General features: G+C 45.3%; 1 protein-coding gene across 6 annotated transcripts in view; it reads left to right on the plus strand.

The window, feature by feature from the left end:
- The first annotated feature begins 708 nt into the window (after window positions 1-708).
- Window positions 709-13,489, plus strand: part of ANKRD13C (ankyrin repeat domain 13C) — a 189,373-nt gene continuing 176,592 nt past the window's right edge. For 2 of the 6 annotated variants that reach the window (XM_085885683.1, XM_085885685.1), the window contains exon 1: window positions 1,061-1,372. In XM_085885683.1, coding sequence (XP_085741809.1) covers window positions 1,171-1,372 — 202 coding nt within the window. In that variant the 5' untranslated portion in view covers window positions 1,061-1,170. Of the gene's footprint in view, window positions 791-1,060; window positions 1,373-11,004; window positions 11,047-11,218; window positions 11,238-13,489 lie in introns of those variants that run through there. The other 4 variants (XM_085885687.1, XM_085885684.1, XM_085885682.1 and 1 more) reach the window with 4 other exon arrangements.

The raw sequence follows: 13,489 nt of genomic DNA on the forward strand, positions 1-13,489 counted from the left end.
GGGAACAATTCTGGCTCAACTCGAACCGGCTGTCTTGGCCTGATCTTCCACTGTGGCAGGAATTTGTAATTTGTTCAGCCTCGATATCTCGCTCTTCACATAAGACACAGTGGGGGGGTCTTTAAGGTCCACCAAAGGGCTCAGTGCCAGCAGACGGGTCCTCAAGCTCAGCGTCCGTCTGATGGATGGTGCACACTTTTTTGCTGCATCCCTCTGCAATATATTACACATACAATAAGAAGTCAAATTCCATCAGCTGTGATTGCAGAATTACCCTCCAAAGCTGAAATGGCCACAATTCTGCTGCACTGGAGGGAATCCCAGCCTCCCCACCACAACCAGTTCCTAAATGTTATAAACAAGCTGGTGTAAACAACCCCCCTCATGTTCCAAACAACCCCCCTAACTGCTTTGTGGTGTCTTGCTTGAGTAACCCACTGATGGGCCGCATCCGGATTGTCATCAAAAATGAATCGGTTCGTCGCGGTCACACACCCAGCATGTCCACCAAGTTTCCTCCGAAACCGTCCACAACTGTCGACAGACATCGATGAAAACATAACCTGGGAGAGCGCTCGCCAAGCGGCTTAAGCACTCAAGCAAGCACTCCAACGAAACGTTGGATAAGGAACGGCTGGCTCGGCGAGCGATAGCAAGCTGATTGGTCATGGGACGCCGCCCGTGACTCGTCTTGCAGGAGGTTTTGAATTCACCAACGTCCGCATGGCCTGCAACGATTGGCTGAATCGCAAACGACGTCATCGGCTGAGAGCGAGTGATTTACGGACGGGTAAATATGTCCGAAGGACGTTTACAGTAAACGAGGAAACAAAATCAAATTACTTTCACGTAAACTCAGAGAGTTTGTTCAACATCTCTTGGATTAAATAAATTATGGACGAATTTGAAATGTTCGTTATTTTAATAATAATAATAATAATACTAACAGAAGCCAAGTCGGTTCGTTCTCTCGTTCACATTCCCCGTCTTCTCGGGTTTCTCCTCAGCCGTCCCTCTTTCTCTCCTCAGCCGTCCCTCCCCGCCCCGCCCCCGCCTCTCTCCCTCCCTCCTCCCCCTTCCATCGCTTTGCACTGCCTGTCCTTGGCGGATCTCGCGTTCCTCGTCGGCTCCCTCGGGTTCCGGCGGACTCCAGCGGGCCATGTGGCCGTCATGACCGGCGAGCAGGCCCCGGGTCCGGCGGCCTGCCTGTTTCGAGGCGGCCTGTCTGTGTCCCGTGTCGAATTGGCTCGCAAGGCGCCCCGTCCACAGCAGGCCGCTCCGTACCCCGTACATGAGTGCGTGTTCAGAGGAGACCTCCGGAGGCTGTCACTGCTCATCCGCACGCACGGGATGGCCCACAAAGACGTGCACGGTGCGGGACGGTCTTGTGAACCCGGTTGGGAACACTGAACTTATTGCGATGTCTGCTGCTTGTTGTTAGTATGTGTGTGTGTGTGTGTGTGTGTGTCTGTGTGTGTGTGTGTGTGTGTGTGTGTGTGTGTGTGTGTGTCTGTGTGTGTGTGGGTGTCTGTGTGTGTGTCTGTGTCTGTGTCTGTGTGTGTGTGAGTGTTTTTGTGTGTGTGTGTGTGTGTGTGTGTGTGTGTGTGTGTGTGTGTGTGTGTGTGTGTGTGTGTGTGTGTGTGTGTGTGTGTGTGTGTGTGTGTGTGTGTGTGTGTGTGTGTGTGTGTGTGTGTGTGTGTGTGTGTGTGTGTGTGTGTGTGTGTGTGTGTGTGTGTGTGCGTGCGCGTGCGTGCTCCGGTATTTACTCGCAGGATATGTAGTACTGTACAGTGGGTCCAGTGAACCAGGCGAGGGTGGGGGATTGATGTTGATGTTCCTCATGACCTCATGGTATATGGTGACGGTGGTTGTTCCGGTGCGTGATGTGCTTTGCTCCATTGGTGTAAGATTATAACGGCACCTTTGTGTGGGAGGTTATGCTGTCGAGTTGCATAGGATGCTACTGGTTCTTGGGGGTGCACATGGCGGTGCTGGCCCTTGGGGGTGCACGTGAGGCGGTGCTGTCCCTTGGGGGTGCACGTGAGACGGGGCTGTCCCTTGGGGGTGCACGTGAGGCGGTGCTGTCCCTTGGGGGTGCACATGAGGCGGTGCTGTCCCTTGGGGGTGCACAGGGTGGTGCTGGCCCTTGGGAATGTGTGGGGCAGGGTTGGCTGCTGACCTTCAGTGTCTGATGTGCTTGTCCTTCGGGGTGTGACTTGCATCATTAATTGCTCAAATTATTTGACTTTGAGGTGACCACCATGATGTATGATGGTCAGAGTATTGAAGGGTGCAATCTTATCTTTCATTCCACTTTCCCTCCTCTCTCATATCTCTCATGTCTGTTCGCAGTACTCGAGTTGACGTTGACCGCAAGTGTGTATCTATCTAGTAGTGTGAGCTTTGATGTTGTGTGATGTTTCAGTTTGCAGGGTCTTTAACTTTGTGCTTCTTAACATTGTGTGAAAGTGCCCGGAGTGGTGCTGACCTGCAGGGAATGCGACGCAGTGCCGTCGACCCAGGTGTCCGACTTTCATCCCTCCACCCGATCGCATGACCTGCTTGACTCCAGCACGTTCAGCATCATTTGTGATCGTTTTCTGACCTCGATAGTCTTGTTTTTTTCATGTTTTACAGCTCCTATGATTTGAGAACTCAACATGAATGACTATCCATGATCCTCCAAGAAGCCCCTCACTTTCACAAATGACCCTTACATTTCAAGTGAGATCTACGATGACACTTTGAGAAAGCCGATCAAAAGTATTTGTTGAAGACTGAACCCAGAATGTTTCTCGGAGCCTGCTGTTCCTTGTCCGCGAATCGCCGGTTCACAGTAATTGCTTTGAGCGGTTGCACGCAGTGCAAAACCAGCTTCACATTCGGCGTTGACAGCCCACCTTGACTTTGACTTTTCCTCCAGAAATCCACTTTTTGGAGAAATATTTGTTTTACATTTTTCATCGCTCGCACGACTTGCTTTCAAACTTATCTCAAGGCTGAGCTGCACGTCGAGGTCGCTTTTGAAACCCACACGGCGATTTGAACACCGGGTTGGAAAGAGCTTAATGGGGGGGGCGGGGGGGTGGTTCTGCTGACATCAAAGTGTGACTGTTGTTTCCGACTCTGCTTGGCAGGTATCCTGAAGCTTGAGCTTGTCCAAACAAGTTCACTTTTAAAGACCGCACTGCACGCATCTGATAAACAAGCCCTCGTAAACTTATCGGAATCCCTCGCTTGTGGTGGAATACCTCGTTATTTTGGTGTTTCTCTTGTTCCTTCTTTGTTCGATACAACGCGACAACTCGGTGCCAGGGTTCGGCGCCAGGTTTTTTTCGTTGTGCAGAACAAATCCATATCGATGTCGAATAATCTCGTCTTGTCTGGCTTTCACTACCGTGTTCTGCAAATTTTGTCTCGACTCACCTTGGGTCCCGAGAACCCAAAGGTTCCTTCTCGGTACGATTGTCACAACTGATTTAAATGGTTTTCCCGAAGTTTGGTGACACTGAGAGCCACTCACAGGTATCACAAGTTTAGCGTTTGAAATGAATGAACAAAGCGGCATGAATACCATGCCAATCTTGTAAAAATTTGAGTACCATCATCTTCCAAATGACCTTTGTCTCAGAAATAGAAAAGTTGTGTTGTGTGATGATAACATGGCTATCTAAAATGGGTGAAAATTGGCACAAACTCCAGTCTACAAACTCGAGCGAAGTCGATTACAAAGTTTTGATTACATATCCGTACAAAGTTTTGTTTGAAAATTTGCCTGTAATTTAATTTGGGGGGGGGGGTCAAAAATGATATTGCAATAACATCTTCTTGCCATGTGGTGATCATAACGACCAAGTTTGGTGAATTTGTGCACAACCGTTTCGGAGGCGATAGTGTGACGGACAGACAGACAGAGCCGATTCCAATATCCCCCCCCCAGTCTGTTGAGCCGATTACAGTATTCCCTCCCTCCCCCAATTTGTTTTTTAAACCGCCAGGATAATGATCACAGGCAAGTTCATATTTGCAGGAATGGCTTTCGTGATGTGATTACCACCGTTGACCACAGTACTAGTTCGTGCATGTCTCGTCGCCAAGCAAGACGGAGGATCCGGATCTCGCTGTGGAACGTTGTGCCTTAAAAAAAATTATTTTATATTTTGATCAGGGCGAATGTTGGTTAATTAAGAGGGTGAACTTTGTGACTGTAAATGTGCGTCCCCTCGGATGTCCCAAACATGCTCAATCAGATTTGAGTCCAGAGATTCTGCAGGTCAGTCCACGCGAGTGATGTTATTGAAGTGCAGGTGTTACCGATGTGAGCACTGTTGCCAGGTAGATCAATGCAGGCATTATGATCGTGCCCTTGCATCTGACATCCGTCATAACACCCCTCTGAATATTGACAGGATTTTGTTTGTATACAAAGTCAAAGCTCATCGAAGAGGGAGAACACAGAATGGATCATGACGTAGAAAGAGGGAGGAACACACCAACAGCAGGGTTGAGGGACAAAATAGAGGGAGACTTGGACAAATGAGGGGTAGCGGAGGATACGTGATGGAGAAGATGTAAACTGAAGCAAACTCTTTGGAACGAAGGACTGGAAAGAGGTGGGCTTGGGGTGGGAGGTGGGCTTGGGGGGGGGGCAGGAGGGGAGGGGGTGAAAAGGAAGCATTTCATATCGACTGCAATGATGGATTCCATGACCTTGTTGATGATTCGAAGTTGATTGGTCTGTAGTTAAGGGGATCAGTTTTTGCACCTTTTATATGTAATGCTGTGATGTTTGCTGATTTCCAAGCAGATGGAAGATGACAGGGAGAAAAGGGCAGAGAGAGGAAGAGCAAGAGCAGCAAAACAGGTTTTTAGGACATGTGAGCTGATGCCATCTGGTCCAGTTGCAGTCACAGTCGAGGATCACCAGAAACTTATACCCCTTCTCAGGTACAAACGTCTCGGAGTAGTTGAGTATTACTGGGTTGGGTGTGTACCGAGAGTGATGGGTTTGGGACACAAGATTTGGAAGCAAACACAGAATTGAGGCATTCGGCCTTCTCACGAGCGGAGTCAGCTGTGGAGCCATTTGAAGTGATGGAAGTGATGAAAGGGGAGCATCAGAGACAGACTTAACAAGGCACCACCAGGTTTCAGAAGAGGTAGACAAGTTTGAAAGTTTCATCTTGAGGTTGGACAGATGATTTTTTTCTGGCTCCACTGAGAACACACACACACACACACACACACACACACACACACACACACACACACACACACACACACACACACACACACACACACACACACACACACACACACACACACACACACACGGTGCGGGCTTTTTGGATCGATCTTAGATTGCCTTATGTCGCGTTTGCTTTGCAGGAGGAGAAGGCAAGTTGTTTCAGAGTAACTGCTTCACCGCCGGATTCTGTGTACCATGGGTGGGAAGAAGGGTCAGGAAACGTGCAGACGAGACGGGATGGGTCTGTACAGAAGAGAAAGAGCAGGTTTCTGTGCCATTCCAAAACTCACTCGGACCACACGGGTCCCCCATTTATAGAAGGTGTTTTCCTGTTTGAGATTCTTTCCTCAGTGGTCATCATTTTCAGACACGTGACTGTACGTGTCTGTCTGTGTCCAAATATCTCTGCTATTTATGAGAAACTTTAACTTCAAAGAAAGGCTTGTGCCAAGTCCTGATAACAGTGATTTCAGAAGGTAGATATTTGAGGAACAAAGTTGTTTTGTTTTTTTTTGGTTTGTTTTGTTCTGTTTAAAAAATTTTTTTTTTTTATTTCTCCATATCTTCTCTTTCTTCTCCTCTCAAAAAAGGTCACTGAAGTCGATCTCCTCTTGATGGGTTGGATTTTTGTTGTCATGGTTTTGATTTGCCACTTTGCTGTTCATCAATTGAGTGAGTTGGTGGAATTGAGTTTTTGTTACTTACGATATCTTTAGATTTCGTAAGTATATTGATGACTTCCATCCTCTGTTGGCGTGTTTCTTTGTTTGTGTGTTTGTTTGTAGGCACGATAACTCGAGAACGGAAGAAGCTACCAATGTCAAACTACACATCATCAGGAGGGTGATGGCTAGCGCTGATTAGATTTTGGTCAAAATCGGTCAAAGGTCAAGGTCACAGTGAGGTCAAACATAATTCCATAAATTCATGTGGAGAAATGGAGTATTTTTGCTTCGGTCGACGTTACGAGTTTGTTTTAACTTCGATTTTAATTTTATCTTCGGTTTTTGTGATCGCTTAGGACGCTTAACACTGGGTTGTCGAAATTCTGGTAAAAATCGGATGTTTTGGAGACGTTTTAAGATTGTATAAAAAATATTTCACTCACGGCGTCACGGCTCGTCACGTGGTGCAGCGCGCTTGAGCAGAGGCGTTGTTGAGTCACGTAAAGGTTTTCCGTGTGCGCGCTGTCGGTGTTTTCGATAAAGATGGTGTTCAAAAGTCATTTTTATCCCAATAAAGGTTATCGTCGCATGCCTGACTCGCGAAGCCCTCGGATTATGTAATGATTGTTGGTGGATGGCCGAATATTACGGTTTTGTGACTTTGATAAAATAATATTAAATAATGGCGTGGAGAAATGGAGATTTTTGCTTCGGTCGACATTACAATTTTTGATGGTTTGGTACAGAATCATCGTAGAAACTTCTGGTTTGCGTCGCTACCTTCTCCAGAGACTGCTTTTATTAGACAAGGTCAGAGTTCAGGTTGACGATTTCGTAAGTACCAGTCTATGACTGCTTGTTTGTGTGTTTGTTTGTTTGGTTGCTTTTTAAAAATCTCAGATATTTTGGTTTTTCTTTCCCATTGTTGGATGCTTATTGTGTTGTGTAGAAAAAGAAGAGACGAGACGAGCATCTTGTGTGCATGGTACGAACAGAAGATCCTTGGCAGAATATTGTGTCTTTTGAATCTCGAACTATCGCACTGGCTAATTAACTGAAAAGGTCCACACGGAATTGATTGACTGTTTGTAGCTCCATGTCATGAATGAAGCTCGAGGGAGTGGTCTTTTCAAGTTCATTGAAGGCTGTTTTTTTTGTTTTGTTTTGTTGTGTTTTCTTCCATGAAATGGATGAGCGACTTTATATAATTAAATAAACTGTTTTGGTGGTGGTGGCAGGATGTGGATGCTGATTTATCTCACGAGTAATGCTGAATTATTTTTAATTTAAAGAACTTTAAAGTAGAACTGTACTCGGTGGAGTGGATACACTTTTAATTTAATTTGGGTTTATTTTAAAGCATCCTTGGTGAAGAGTCAGAAGACTGACAGATACAAGGTTACATAATTCCATCCAATAAGCCCCTGCCAGGCTGAACAGTACACATTTTATATTCCACTGAATCGAATCGGCTTGTTCTTGTCACCAAAGCAACTCGTCCACCAAGTTTTGTTGTAATCCGTCCACAACTTTTTGAAATGAATTATCGTGCTAAATATTGTTTTTTGAACCCATCTCTCGGTCGTGAAGAATTGCTTTAAATAATTCTAGTATCCGGATGTTCACCAAAATCGAATCGATTTGTGCTCGTCTCACCCCCAACCTGTCCACCAAGCTTTGTCCGAATCCATCCACAACTTTTGCAGATATCCTGCTCACAGACAGACAAACAGACAGGGGTGAAAACATAATCTCCATCCACCTTCAGTGGCGGAGGTAACCATGAAAATTGTTTCTCGTCCTTTAAAAATTGTCTTCTTGGAGCATCACCTCGTAATCGGGTGGTCTCTGAAATGAGCTCGATGCTCATGCTATATATTTACCTCCATCGTCGAAGGTGGAAGGAGGTTATATTTTCACCTTTGTCTGTGTTTATTACTTGAAAAATCGTTTGTTTGTTCTTTTCAAGTACATTGGTCAGTCGATTTTTGTTATTCTGTCTCTGTCTGTTTGTTTATTGCCTCCAGGTCAAAATTCTAAACCGATCTTCATGAAACTCCACAAAGTTGTTGAGGTAGTCTCAACTGAGAAACATATTGATTTTGTGGTCAAAGGTCATCTTGAGGTCAAATTTCTGAAATCCTCATTTTTTCATGAGATTGACTTGAAAATTAAACGCCAATTGCACAGTGCATTACTGAATAGGGCAACCAACTAGTTTTGAGATCAAGAGGTCAAAGGTAAACGCAAGGTCAAACTTCTGAAATCATCAATTTTCAACTGAAAAACCATCGATTTACATCCTATTAACTTGAGAGTTGAACAGGATTTACATCGTCCATAAATAACTTGGGCCAACAACTATTCCAAAATCAAATTTCATCTGAAGAAACGTCAATTTTCATCCGATTAACCTGAAAGTTTAGCAGCAATTGCATAATGCATCACTGAATTTGGAAACCAACTATTTTTGATGTCAAAAGGTCAGAGGTCAAACTTCTGTTATGAATTTTCTTCCGATTCACCTGAGCTTTAATGAAGGTTGTCAAATTTCATCTTGAAAAAATGGACAATTAGATGTGTCCATGGCAGGCTTTGGAGAGGGGTGGGGGGGGTGCATTTTGCAAGTGTTGTGTTTGTTTGCATGTTCGACGTCTTTTTCTTGCTTGTCTGTTTGTTTGTGTTCAGCATATCTCAAAAGGTTGTGGACAGATCTGGATGAAATTTTGTGGACAGATTGAGTGTGTGGCAAGGACGAACTGATTAGATTTTGGTGAAGATCCGGATCCATATCCGACGACTTGAATTTTTTGTGATTCTTCACCATTGAGAGATAGGGCCAAAAATGATATATTGTTGTGGGCCGGGGTTCGGTGGAGATAAACGACCACTAGGTGGAGCAGTGGAGTCGTCTCCCACCGAACACCCGGAATTTATGTCGTGACTCGGATAAGTCCGAAAGGTCACGGGTCCCTTAGCGGACCGTGGTCACCAATATTTAGACGGCATGTGGTCGGGTTAATTGCCTAATTTCAATATATCTAAGTACTCACGCCGTCCAACGACCGGGGAAAACCACACCCTTGACCGACTTTGTCCGAATCGAGTCGCTATCACCGACTCGGATCAGGCGTAACCAAGCGGAAGCTACCAAAGCCAGGCTGAACCAAATGAACGATTTACGGCATGAACGGCCTGTCTATTCCTCAAACCGCACCGTGCTGGGTCAATGAAGGAAAAACACGGACGACGAACTGGAACATTTAACACGGGGCTTTATTTTACAAGAGGCAATAATCGGGAAGGGAGACACAGAGCAGAGTTATCACGAATAAGAAATGTAATTCACAATGTACAAGGCACTGAATTCTACTTACAGACGGGGCCCACGGACACACACACACACACACACACCCAAAGGAAAATGGACCTCAATGGCCGCGGCCTTTATTTGCACCTGTCCGCCTCGTGCGGTCTGGTCGAGCTTGTCCGGTGGCGGGACTCGAACCTACCGCCACAACGTAGCACCAGGGACGAGGGAAAGAGCGTCGGGCGCCAGCCAGCATGAAAGCGGACGAGTGAGAGATGACGGGGCGATCGAGCCCGAAACAGCTTCCTTGATCAGGTCACACCAGGCGAGACAGATGCGCACAGCCAGACAGAACACGCCGATCACTCTAGATGCTAGGCAGTCGCCACGATCACTGCTCTACTCTCTTGAGGTGGGAGCGGTTTCTTCCCTCGCCACTCGCCTCCTGATTGGACGAGGCCATCGCGTGATCCGCTGGCCGTCCCTCATTGGATAGGCCCACGGTAGGCGGGGCAACTCCCACCTTTCTGGGGCGGAGTCAGATCTGAGGCGATGGAGGCTCTGCCCACGCCTTCAGTCAAAAACACGTGGGCAATCGTGACCGGTGGAGCGAGGTGACGGTCCGCTGTTGTTGTTGTTGTTGTTGTTGTTGTAGTTGTTTATACATTTGAACTAAAAAAATAACTCCTAGCGCACACACGAAATTCCCATCAGACAGAAGGAATGATTCCAACTATAAACACATACTTATTGAAATGACTCAGCTTGGGGACTGCTGTCTGTCTGTGTGCAAATGTCTTCCAGATTCGTAACAATATATCACGATATCTCAAAAAGTTGTGGGCAGATTCGGACCAAACTTGATAGACACGTTGGGTGTGTGATGAGGAAGAAATTATTCAATTTTGTTTAAGGTCCGAATCCATATCTGGACCTGATCATTTTTTAAAGTGATTCTTCACCATTGAGAGTCAGGGCATGCTATGAACTTGAAAACAATACATAGTATGATATCTGAAAAAGTTTTTAAAGGGATTCTTCATCATTGAGAGATAGGGCTAAAAACGATGTATCACATGATATTTCAAAAATTTATTGGGTCCGATATGTTCCACTCGATCAGGCTCGATCGAGTTTCTCACCTGCATGGTGGAGGTAAGCGCTCCACTGAGTGCCCTTCTGGCGAGGGATCTGTGTTGGGTGACACTGACAGGACAGCTTCGAAGTTTGTGCACTCACCTTGAGCCGTCTCGTCTGAGTTTGATTCGTAATCCTATAATAAAATGTCATCCTGTTCCTTTGCTGCGGCGGGGCATTGCATCGAGTATGCCATCCTTAAGAGTCGTCGTTAAGCTGGCCGTCCCTTCTTCTCGCATTCGCTTGCGGATGTTAAAGATCAAGCAATGCTTTTCATAAATGAGTAGGCAGTTGTCTCACCATACCGTGTCTAAATTGTAAATTCCTGCTTTCATCGAATCTGAATCCAGGTGCTGCATGAGTGACAAGAGCCAGTTGTGTTTAACCCTTTGAACCTTACCGGCCGCTATTCGAACCTCCATACGCCCGAGCAGCGGATATTTCTCCAGCGAGTCAAGGGTGGGGGAGCCGAAGGTCCAGAGAGTTAAGCATGTTTGTTGTGGTTCCACTTGCTGGTGCAGTGGTTAAATGTATTTTGACTGATGTGTGGAGCACAACCTAAAAGGTTTGGTGTGTCGTGTTCATATGAACTTGCTTACAATAATTGTGTTATTTGATTCATGGTTATTTGTTTGTCATTTCAGGCAACACACCACTACATCTGGCCATCATGCTTGGCCATAAAGGTGAGAGTGTTTCAACATTGTTTTACATCGATATCCATATCACTTTGCATTATGAGTATTTTATAGATGTTAAACAATATGAAAGTATTTGAAAATAGAATCATGCGGGTGGGTCAAGGTTGATGTGGACTTTTTATTCCGGAAAATCAAAAAGTACAGGGAAGATGATGAAACGTCACCTGTTTCTCAAGGTATTGCACTGCTGCACGTACACACCTGTTCCATTGATGTGGTACTCACCTAATGCCATCCACATTTAAATCTTTTGCGACAGTTATGCAACCATTTCAGGACGCATGCTTTGAAGTCCTCGTAATTTATAAACCATATTCCACGAAGATGTTCTCCGAGTCTCGTCTTCCGACGACGATCACAAAACCCGGAGGTTAGGTCCCTGCAGGCAACTGTATTCCAAAAGTAAAACCACAAAACAGAGCAACTAGGCGCTTGCTATTCTTATTTCTGCTCCCCCTTCCCCTTTCTTCGTTCACCTTGCTGTTTATATCCTCGGAGTGAGGACGTCAACGAAGGTCCGTCCTTCTGCAAACTGCTCATATTTGCTGCTCGACTATTCTACGTGCAGAAATAACTGGAAATTTCTCGCAGTTCGGCGCTCTTTTTGCACAGGTGGGACCAAGTTCAAGTTCAACATTGAAACTTGTTAACCTTTTACGCAAATCGATTTTTGGAACGAACATTTCACCTCGACGAACATTACATCGTCTTAATACGATAACCGATACGTTCTTGCATCAAATCTTCGACGTATAAGCATGAACCTCGCATTACGACGTCGATGTTGGTTGAGTCGCCCAGAGACGTGACAATCGCAAGGTGACAAGCGTGAGCTCTACGGGAGATTCCTTCAAACTTCCCAACCGACTGTTTGAGTGAGTACCTCGGCCTTTTTGAGATCTGATGGAGTCAATGTCCTTTGGTGTACCCCCTTCGCACTGATATTAAATTCCAGCGTTCACTGATTATTATCGTTTCCGCACTTCAAACATCCGACATCCAATTCTTCTTCAGTTTTGCACATTTTGCACTCTCCAAAATGAGCTGTTCAACACTTTCAACGATTGCTCGAGAGAGACAGCAGTGCGTTGCACGTGAGAGGAGAAATTCACGGCCGTTCAGAAACACAAAAGTTGTTGTAGTAATCAACAATAGACCTTTTCGATCGGCTTTATTCTCACAAAACCCATACGCATATCTACAACAACATAAATATACATAGGGTAAGAATAACAAACTACAATAACTTGTACACATAATACTGAAGGCAAACACCACATACGCATCACATAATAACGAAGTTAAACTCCATACTCTAATACCAATTACATTCCTCATAGTACATTTTTCCTAATATAGTATATAACATACCATTACTGTTCCAGCATGACTTTCCACGGAGTACGTGGTATACGTGTCAACACCAGCCATTGACCTTCATATACAGTGCTGCCACATCCGCCCAATTACCGTTGCCGCCGATTACAGTATGGCACTTTATTATCACAACAAAACTCAACAGCACCTTTGAAACGCACAATTAAGTGAAACACCTGTCCTTGTGAATTTTACAGTTTGATGCGGTCCTTCGAAAGGGACTTGATGGTACACCAGTGTTCCTTAGCACGTGTGACTATGTTGCCCACCATCTTGTTTTTTTTTTTTGTTTTTTTTTCCCCCCCCAGAGTGCTTTGACCAGTGTTGATGTCACTTCCTGTTTGTCCTGATAGGGGAAGACCAAAGAAAATTTTACCATCGAATCATTCTTTTTCTATATTTTGGAATGGAAAGTCTTCGTCAGCCTTGAACCACTCTTGTATTTTTGCTTCTGAGCCATTCATTTTCTTTCATATCATGGAAACGGTTGGTCATAGATATGAGGGTCTCTCGTAGGTTGGGTTAATGGAGGTAGAAATAATTTGTAGCAATCTTTTTATTTTATTTTAACGCCTCTGCTGACGAAGTCGCCGGAGGCGTTGTGTTTTTGGGTTGTCCGTCTGTGCGTCCGTGATAGGTTTTCGTTACCGCGATAACTGAAGAAGGGTTGAAGGGATCCAAGTATAAGGGTTGATGCATGTATGTATAATAACGCAAAGTTGAACTGATTCGATTATGGGGTCAAGAGCTTAAAAGTCAAAGGTGTCCTGTAAGGTGAAAATTCCGTTACCACACTAACTTGTGAACCGGTGATGGGATTTTGACCAAACTTGGTATCTATATAATAGAGCAGGGCTGTCTGTCTGTCCGTCCCCAAACTACTCCTTCAGTTTGATGGATAGCCCCCCCCCCCAAACCTTCTGTGGAACCTTTTGGGATCCCAGCGGGTGACCTCAGGTGCGTGGGAGGTTTCATAAATTTCTCAATCCGCTTATGATTTTGAGTTTACACCCGTATGAAACTACTCCCTCTCCCCCATGTTAACACATTC

The sequence above is a fragment of the Eptatretus burgeri genome, chromosome 6, assembly GCF_056783735.1.
Source record: "Eptatretus burgeri isolate ZD-2024b chromosome 6, Ebu_testis_v1, whole genome shotgun sequence".
Classification (NCBI taxonomy): Eukaryota; Metazoa; Chordata; class Myxini; order Myxiniformes; family Myxinidae; genus Eptatretus; species Eptatretus burgeri.